This window comes from Fukomys damarensis, unplaced genomic scaffold, assembly GCF_012274545.1.
Source record: "Fukomys damarensis isolate Sample0158 unplaced genomic scaffold, DMR_v1.0_HiC HiC_scaffold_24, whole genome shotgun sequence".
Taxonomy (NCBI): Eukaryota; Metazoa; Chordata; class Mammalia; order Rodentia; family Bathyergidae; genus Fukomys; species Fukomys damarensis.
In genome coordinates this window covers 3,475,395-3,484,950 of record NW_022900936.1, presented here as the reverse complement: position 1 = coordinate 3,484,950, position 9,556 = coordinate 3,475,395, and the positions used below count along the sequence as shown (strand labels likewise).

The following is a 9,556-nucleotide window of genomic DNA, read 5'->3' as shown; positions in this document are numbered from 1 at the left end:
TGCCGAGCTCTCGCCACCCCCCGCCGCCCCGAAGCCCGAGCCGGACCCCTGGGAGCTGCAGAAGGAGGAGGCAGCTTGGAGCCAGCCTTGCCTGCTTGCGCCTGACGGGGATGGGGACGGGCTGTCCGAGAGCTCCCTGAGCACCGTGGAGCTGGGCAGTGCCAGGAAGCGGAAAGGTAGGTGCCCAGCCAGGCACCCGGGCTCCTCCTTCCCCTCGGCCTCCCGCCCAGATGTCTGCTGCTGCGATTCCGTGCTTTGGGGCCAGCAGTGTCTGGCGACCTCTCCTCCCGCTGGAGCCAGTGCCAGGGAGCGCCAGTGCCTCCCCCTGCTGCCCGGCCACCTCTCCCAGGCCAGGCCCAGCGGCCCACAGGGCAGGCGGCTCCAGGTGACTGGGGCCTGCTACGCCGTGTCGCCCAAGACAGCCGGTCACCGCCTCGCCTGCCCTCGGCCCAAGTGTCCACCACCTGACCCCACAGGGTCTTGGTCCCAGGGTACCCGCCAGGGTGGTCTCCCCAGCCCCAGGTCCCCCTCCTGCTGGTGATGGTCCCCTCCTCACGCGTGTCCCCTTCCCACACAGGCGCCTGTACTCACTTGGCGTGACCCTCACCCCGGGAGGTGACCAAGGTGGCCCCCGGCTGAGCTCTCCGGTCCTAGTCTGGAGACCCTCTGAGCTCACCGGGCTGCTGAATCCCCCGAGGGCACAGGGCAGCCCCACCTGAGGGACTGAGATGCCCACCAACGGGCTCCAGGGCTGGCTGCTTTCCTGAACCTGCCCTGGAGGTCTGAATGCCCTGGACCATCCCCGCCTGTTTTGTTTGTTTGTTTGTTTTTTCCAGTTTTTTATTTCTTTGAGACAGAGTCTGGCTTTGTAGTTCAGGCTGGCCTTGAACTCAGAGGGATCCTCCTGCTTCAGCCTCCTAATCGCTGGGGTTACAGGTGTGCAACCCCATGCCTGGCTTCCGCCTGGGTTTTGCTTCTCCCCTGCTGTTCTCCTATGACCCTCGCCTGCCTCTGGGACCAGGGAGGAGTTAAAAGAAAGAGGAAGCGAGGAGAAAGGAGGAACTTCCCAGAAAGGGTTCCAGTCCTTGGCCTGCCTGTCCTCTGGGGGGCTTTCCGCAGGGCCCTGACCTCCTCGGCCTATCCTGCTTAGCCCCAGCGGGCCTCGCTTCTGGTGCCCTCTGGTGCCCCCTGGCGCGGGCCCTGGTGTGAGCACCCAGGCCTGCACTGCCTGGGCAAGAGAGAAGCAGCCCTGGAGCTGAGCTGAGCAGAGCAGAGGGTGGGGCACCCTGCTCTGCCTTCCTCCTGGTCCTCTCCCCCACATCTGGGCCAGCTCCTGGGGGGCTGGTGGCCCCAGCACCTGTTTCCCCCTCCCAGACACTGGCACTTGGGAGGAAGTTCAGCTGGGCATCCTGGCACAGGCCTGTCATCCCAGCACTTGGAGGCCGAGGAAGGAGGGTCGCTGTGCTTCAGAGCTGCCTGGGCTACATCATGAGTTCAAGACCAGTTTGAACTGCATAGCCAAGGGCCGGGGATTTGGCTCAGTGGTTCCACCGCCTGCCTGGCAAGTGCAAGGTCCTGAGCTTGATCCCCGGCACTAAAAGAAAAGAAAGAAAAGTAAACTGTGTAGCGAGACCCTGTCTCAAAACATTTTTTTTTCATTCCAGTGTTTTCCGAGAGCTTTGCACTTGGACCTGCTATGAGACGTCTGTGCTGTAGTTGCCCAGATAGTTTTCATGTTGCACAAAAAATTTTTTTCAAAACAGATCATACTGGGAAGAACTCTGTGAAGTCTGCTCTCCTTTTTAAACTTAGTTTTTCATGATTTACAAACTGCCTGTATCTTCTGCCATAGCCAGGACAGAAATCAGAGGACGCCTGTGTGTTTGGAATGTTTCTGGTTGGAAGTTTACAGGTTGTGGGCCGGGGGTTTGACTCAGTGGTGCCGCCGCCTGCCTTGAAAGCGCAAGGGCCCTGAGTTCAATCCCTGGTACCAAAAAGAAAAGAAATTTACAGATTGTGACATCCAACACAGGAACTTGATTCCCAGATTTAGGTCAACTTTTTAACAAGTGGGAAGAAACACCAAGCTCCTGCTTTGTAGCTCAGGCTGGCCTCGACCTCACAGCAATTCTCCTGCCTCAGCCTCCCAAATACTGGGGTAACAGGCATGTGCCACTTCGCCCGGAGGGTGTGTTTTGCAAGAGCGTTGGAAAGTTTGGGGGGAAACTGGAAAGTGAAGACCTTGCCAGTGTGTTGCACGGTGACTTGTGTGCGTGCATGCGTGTGAGGCTGGGGGTAACGGAAGTGCTTCCAGTCTCTCTCTCTCACTCTGGTTTTGCTCTTACCTCCACGCACGCATGCCCTCCAACCTCAGAGGACTGCTCTGCCCTCCAGAGTTAAGCCCTGCACAGTAAGTCACTCTGTCTTCTGCGTCCGCTCCACACCAGCTGGCTGTGAGGAAGCAGCTCTCCGAGCTGGCGCTTCGGCCTCCTGCCCCTCTCCACCTCTCCAGCCTGGCCTTCCCCGACCCTGCCTGCTTCTCCGCTCCGCGCTCCTAGATCTGCCTGGCTTAGCAGGTGCCTTGGCCCTGCCTGAGGGGGTGCTGCCTTGTGCCTGCTGCTCCTTGGGCCCTTGCTGTTGGAGCCCTGAGCTCCAGTGTCCAGGCTGCTCTGGGCAGTGTTGGTGTGAGACGGCACAGACACAAATAGGAACCACCTTGGAAACACTTGAGCTGGAGCTATGATGGAAAATCATCGCTCTTTAATTCCTTTGTGTAGACTTCAGCCTTCTTGTGACAGTTTTATTCCAATGCTACAATTAGGGAAAGGGCCAGGTGTGGTGGTGCACGCCTGTGATCCCAGCACTCAGGAGGCTGAAGCAGGAGCATTGCCGAGAGTTTGAGGCCAGCCTGGGCTACACAGTGAGTTCAAGGCCAGCCTGAGCTAAAACGGAGACCCTGTCTCCAAAACACGGGGAATCAGGGAAAGACTTTTATGTGTGTGTAGTACTGGAGATCGAACTCGGGACCTTGCGCTTGCCAGGCAGGCGCAGAACCACTGAGCCAAATCCCCGGCAGAAAGACTATCTCTTCTCCTTTCCTCCTGCTTAAGGATATGGATCACTTGCCTGGGGTCTCACCTAACTGCTCTGCGAATTGTTGCCATCTTCAGTCACTGTATGGTGCTACTCTGGAGCTGGCGGCTGGCTCCTGTAGCATTTTTCTAAAAGTTTTGTTTAGTGACTGCACCTGTGGTGGGATGCATGCGGCCTCGTACGTCACGTACAGAAGTCGGGAGTCGGGGTTTCTGCCTCCTCCCCAGGCCTGGCGAGCATTCCACACCTCTCTCATTCTCCATGGAACATACAGTAGCCACTGCAAACTCTGGTCACCCACTGTGGGGTCAGGACTCAGGCCCTCTGTCTGTTCCATTCCTGTCCCCTTCCAAGCTGTGGGTGACCTGAAGTGCATCTCTGGTTGGTTGGTTGGTTGGTTGGTTTCTGAGACAGGATCTCACTATGCTGCTCAAGGTGGCTTTGAATTCACAGAGATCCTCCTGTCTCAGCCTCCAAGAGCTGGGATGATAGGCATGTGTCACCAGGCTGCATTGTGAAGAGCCCTGCAGGCTGCGGCTGTTGGCAAGGCCTTGCTCTTGCTTCTGCCCAAGTGCAGTGCCGGCCTCAGCTGTGCAGTGGCCTCAGCTGCTGATGCTCAGGCGGAATGAGGCTCCGCTCTGTGACCCAGCAGACGAGCAACCAGGGCACCACGTTTCCCGGGGCAGGGGGCCTCCCGAAAGCTGCTGAGGAACTGCTCATTCGGAGGTGGGGTCTGAAGTCTGTGGTGCAGGCTGGAGACCCTGGCAGGCCTGTCTGCCATCTTGCAGCAGAGTGCCTGTGCCTGATGAGGGCAGGCCCACCACGACCTGTGGCAGGCATTGAGCACAGATCGCCTTCGCGGTGGCACCTGGCCCAGCGTCTGAGTGCCTGGGTACTGTGGCCAGCCTGACTAAAAGCTCACAGTGACGGCCGTCCCTGCCCTGGGTGGGCAGACAGGTGACACTGCAGGGTTAGGGTCACCCACAGCAGCCGGGCCTCAGGCCCGCCGGTCAGTGTCCTGGCACAAGTAGCCCTGCACCGTGCTTGGCACCGGCGGCACCATTGTTAAGCAGGGGCTGAAGCCCAGGCCGCCACTCACCTAGTGGGTACAGGGCCGGGGGCTTCACCCTCAGCGCCCCAGGAAAGAAGTTACTGTGCACCCTTGAGTTACAACCAGCCTGACATGAACAGTTTGGGTTATGACTGGAAGTTTAGTTTTATGGCAAAAGTCTTGAGTTGCACTGTTAGTGCTTCCTGATGGTCTCAGAACAGATGTAACCCTTACAGCTCTGGGAGGAGCAGAACCGCATCCTGTCCTGTGTGGACTCACTGAGAAGTCCCGGGCCAGCGTCTCTCTAGGGACACAGACCTGCTGCGTGCAGGAGGGAGACTCTGAAGGCCGTGCAGAGGAGCCTCAGCCTCGACTGACCAGCTTGAGTTACACCAGCCCTTGGGAATGAATTGGGGTTGTAAGTCGAGGCCCACTGTACTCAGGAGAGAGTGGCTTCCTCTCGAGCTAGTTCTCCCTGCTGCTCCCGTGGTGGGCGCCCCGCCCACCATACCCTGGCTGCCCAGTCCGCCAGGCCCTGCCTAAGCCGGCCTCACGGCACCCTAACCCTGGGAGCCAGAGGCCTGCAGGGAGACTGGGGGGACGTGCGACCCTCCGTGTCCGGCGCTGACCCTGGGCTGTGAAATGGAACAGAGCGTGAGTCACTCTGCCTTCGTGGGCACTCGGAAGAGCAGAGCTCTATCTTGGCTCCCAGTTTCCAGGGTGTTCGGGCCCTGCCAAGGCCTGGCGGAGGTGAGGAGAGGAGAGCTGCTCACCCGGGCAGCCAGGGGGCCGAGAACACGCCCTTCGGGTCACCCAACCAGGGGCGCCAGGAAGTGACGCCTGCCCGCCTCACCCTGGCCCTGGCTACTGTTCTGGGGCTGTGGCAAAGCACCACGAACCCAAGGCTTTAAGCAGCAGGCTGAGGCCAGGCATGGTGGCTCTCACCCCTAATCCCAGCACTGGGGCCGAGGTGGGAGGAGAGCAGTTTATCGAGGCCCTGTCTCAGAACAGAATTTCTTAGGAAAGGAGCTGGAAGGGGGCTCAGCCCCGGTGATGCTCAGAGCGTGTTTCTCTCTTCCCGTCTGCGTGGTATTCGGAGCCGTGAGGTTTGCGGCAGAGCCTGGCTGTTCTGCAGCCGTCCTCACAGGGCCTGTCCGGGTCCTCCGTACCCCTCTCGTGTCTGATCCCAGTCCCTCCCTTTGTAAGGAGTCTGCCTCTTGGACCTGGCGTCCTCCTGCTCCTGAACTCCCGCTCCGCATGAGGTGCTTTCTGAGCTCAGCGAGTGCCCTGCTGCTCCCTCCTGGGCCTCCATCCCCCTGGGGTGAGTGGGGTTCCCTCCCCTTCTGCAAGCAAGGGAGCCCCATGTCATAAGCTCTCGGGGAGCACTGAGCAGAGGCCTGAGCATCCCCCATCTCCCACCCTCAGCCGTCTCCAAGCGGGGTTCCTGTGCCTGGGGCCCCAGCCCTGTGTCCCGCTGTGCACCCGCTCCAGCCAGTCCTGGCCAAGTCTATGGAGGGACACTTGGCTGTCCTCATGCTGGGCTGGTGATTTTTCATGATCTGCCTTCCAGGGATATGAATGACCCCAGGAACTAAGACTCATTCCCATGCTGGCACACGCCAGGCCCGCTGCTGGGTCCCACGTCACCTCTGACAGGCGTGTGCTGTCACATGGTTCCCGAGAGGCTCTGACCAGATGAATTCAGCCCGTTCCTGAGAAGTCTGCAGCTTCTTCACAGCTGCCAGAGAGAACCACCAGGCTGGGGATGAAGCTCAGCTCCCGTCTGCCACATAAACGGTGGTGGATTTTACAGGCTGGCTCCAAGTCCGCCCTCACCCCCTGGGCCTTGGGCATAGGACCTTCACTTCTCTCTGGAGAAGCAATACCGTGGCTTGGACCTAATCTTGAGAAACTATTGCTGTTGATTTTTTTGTTTTTTTTTGGTACCAGGGATCCTTTGGTACCAGGGATCAAACTTGGGACCTAAGCTTGTGAGGCAGGTGGCAGAACCACTGAGCTGGATCCCTGGCCCTGCTGTTGATATTTAAAAAAAAAAAACCCTTTTCTGAGACAGGGTCCCTTTAATTCAGGCTGGCGAATGGCCAGCCTGATCTCAGCACTCAAGAGGCTTTCAGCAACCCTCCTGCTTCAGCCTCCTGAGTGCTGGGATTACAGGTGTGCACTGCCCCACACGGCGATTCCTCGTGGAATTAGTGCTGCTGCGGCTGTTTTTCCTATTCCGTATTCTGCCACCTGACCTTCTATACAGACAGGGCAAATTGTATGAAATCCGGGTCCTTTCCTTCTCTCCTCCATTGCTTTTCTTTTTTCTTTGTTTCCCTTCCTCCCTCCTTTCTGGCCGTGTGGGGACTAAACCCAGGGCCTCTTGCGTACTGGACAAGCACTCGTCCCCAAGCTATACCACAGCCCGAAATTGAGGCTTCGTAGGTTGACAACAGTCACATTTCCTATGGCTAGCATGTATACACACACGCACACACACACGAGATCTGGAATTATTACAAAACACCTTTCAGTCCCAAAATAACAACTGTTAACTTGATTTCCTGAGAAAGCAAGCACCATTGTTCTCATGGTCCCTCTCTTGGCTTGGGGTGCGGGGTCTGCCCTGCCCAGGAAAGGATGGGGCAGAGGTGCCCGAACATCTGGCTGGTGGGAAAGGCCGCCACAGATGCCTCCAGCGCCAGGCTCTCCCTGAAGCTGGCTTCCTCCCCTGCTCCTCCCTGTCCTCCCCTCCCTGGCGCTGTGAGGCCCAGCTCCCTCCTCCGCCCCTAGCCCTCTGACCTCGCTGTCCTCCTCTTGCAGGAGGGATCCTCAGGAAAGGCGCCAAGCTGTTCTTCACCCAGCGGCACCAGCAGAAGGACCCCGGCATGAGCCAGTCCCACAACGACCTGCTGTTCCTGCAGCAGCCCGAGGGGCCCCGCCGGAAGGGCAGGACCCTCACCCGCATCCTGAACAAGAAGCTGCTCTCCTGGCCGAAGGGCAGGGACGCCGTGAATGGTGTGTCTGGGGAGCCCTGCACGTAACGCGCGTGGCCACTCCTTCCTCAGGAAGCCAGAGGACGGGACCGCGACAAGCCCTACCTAGGCAGCGGTGCCAGCGGCTGCCCCACACCTGCCTTCTTGCTCTAGGCTTTGGGAGGAAAAAAGCAGCCGGCATCTTCAGCTTCGCCCAAAGAGGGCTGACAGCCCTGTCATTCTGTGCCAGGGGCCCCCCAGGACCTGCCACGCTCCAGCCTGGCATGAGGCTCTTCTGGTATTGGGGCTGTGTCGGGCGGGGCTGGAATGGCTGGCACGTCCACAGTGCCCCCAGCAGGGCGCCAGCTCCACACCTGACCGTGTGGGAGGAGCCAGTGTCCCTGTGCTGTCCCGGCACAGCGTGGGTGGGACGTGGTCCTGGGCCTCTGCAGGGACTAAAACGTGCACCCGGCCAGGAGGACAGTGGAGGGATTTCTCATAGACACAAATCATGACAGGAATGGAAAGAAAGGAGGGCGTCCGCCTTTGAAGTTAGCTGTATCCCTTGGCCGGGCGTGAATCCGGAGTCCTGTGCATCTGTCCCACGCCTCCACGTGGACCCGAGCCACCTTGCCGCTGGAGATGTACGGGCCACATGGATCTACACTGTCTCCCACGTCAAGCTCAGGATGCCCGTGGCACTGGACACAGGAAGTTTGCCTGGCACAGGAGGTCAGGGCAGCGATCACCGGGTTTCCGGACTCGCACGTGTGGATCTTGTCAACATCGGCCCGGGGCTGCGGAGGAAGTGAACTGTGTCCCCGGGTCAGCCTTCGGAACGGAAGCTTATTAACCCACGGGCCGACTCACAGGCCTTTTGGGGGCGCTCCTGCATTCTGCTGTGCACAGTGCTCCTAGCCGCATTTTGGGGTGTCCTTAAGTAGGAGCACAGTTTTATGTCCCTCAGTACAGTCAACTGCTTTCCCAGCCCCACGGCCAGTGCTGTCCAGTCCTTTCCCAGCAAGCACTGAGCTCTAGGCCCCTTGACCAGCCATCCCTGCCCCATGGCCGAGCAGGTTGCAGGGCAACTGTCCCGGGCGATGTAGGAGCCTCTCGTAGATTCAGCTTTGCGGGCTTGGGGGCGCTGGGGGGAAGCCTGGCTCCCAGCACAGGTCGGGCCCGTTTGTGCACCCGTTATACGCCTTCCCGGGAAGCAGCCACCACGCAGCAGACAGCTGCAGGAAAGCCCAGATTATAGCAGTTGTGTTTCCTGTTGGAGGGAGAGATTCAAAAACGGCACTAGAAATTTCACTTTCAAATTCACGTTAAGCAGTTCTTAGGTGTTCCTAGAGTTACCAAGTGACAACGACGACTTTCGAACCACTGTTTTTGAAAAGGTTCTTTCTAAAGTTAATCATCGTAAGGTTCCCAAGCCCACCGCCTCACTGAGCCAGTGCCCCAGTCACAGACCGCTCCTTGCCTCTGAGGGGCGGCGGTCACCTTCAGCTTTCCTCTGGCAGAACTCGTGACATACAGCAGACTATTTTTCTTTTCTTTTTCAGTGCTGGGATTGAACCCACAGCCTTGCACATGCCAAGCAAGTGCTGTACCACTGAGCTACACTCCTAGCCCCTTTTTAAAATTTTTAGTTTGAGTCAGAGTCTGAGTTTTCCAGGCTGGCCTTGAACATGGCAATACGCCTGCCTCAGCCTCCTGAGTGGCTGGGGTTACTACGGGTACCATCTCACCGATCTTACAAGGCTTGACCCCAAGGAGGCACAATGTGTCGGAATTTACACCCTGATCATAGTACGGAGTGAGTTTTTCTTTCTCCAAAATGTCTGGAGACCAGAAGTGTTTCAAATTTCAAAGTTCTCCTGACTTGCGAATGAATATGTGAACAGACTTTTCCGCTTGATCACCCTCTAATCTGAACATCCACGGTGCTCAGACATCAGACTTTGAGCACCCTCGTGCTCAGAGGCTTCTGACTTCAGCTTTCACACCAGGGGTGCCCCTTTGACACAGTTTCTGTGGTTCGGTGTAGCAGTTCGGTGGCTGTCTCCGGTGCGCCTGCGTGTGAACTCGAGGTTACACGCCCCTCTCGAGAGCTGTTTCAGCCATCCTTACTGCAGTGACCTATGCCCTCCCGCAAGTGGCCTTTTGAGAACACCACTGTGGAACAGGGTGCCAGACACTGGCGAGCGAAGGCGGCCTCGGGGCCTCTGAGAACATGGGCTGCGTGGAAACTGAAGCCCCACTCCCAGCCGCCCCCAGGCCTTCCATGGTGTAAGGGGCTTGTGTCACAGTGCTTGTCACTGACGGTAAACGTGGGTCATGTGACACGGGGTACACTGACAACGCCACTGGGTGGGTCACCTGCCACAAGTTTTAGTGGCTTCAGGGCTTTTGTGTTATTTTTTTTTTTTTTTTT

General features: G+C 58.2%; 1 protein-coding gene across 1 annotated transcript in view; it reads left to right on the top strand.

The window, feature by feature from the left end:
* The window catches only part of C2cd2 (C2 calcium dependent domain containing 2), a 35,560-nt gene extending 26,826 nt beyond the window's left edge, over positions 1–8,734 (top strand). Inside the window, exons 14-15 of the mRNA XM_033755933.1 lie at positions 1–176; positions 6,971–8,734. The exon at positions 1–176 is cut by the window's left edge and continues 2 nt beyond it. Coding sequence (XP_033611824.1) covers positions 1–176; positions 6,971–7,191 — 397 coding nt within the window. The 3' untranslated portion in view covers positions 7,192–8,734. The remainder of the gene's footprint in view (positions 177–6,970) is intronic.
* Positions 8,735–9,556: the final 822 nt, after the last annotated feature.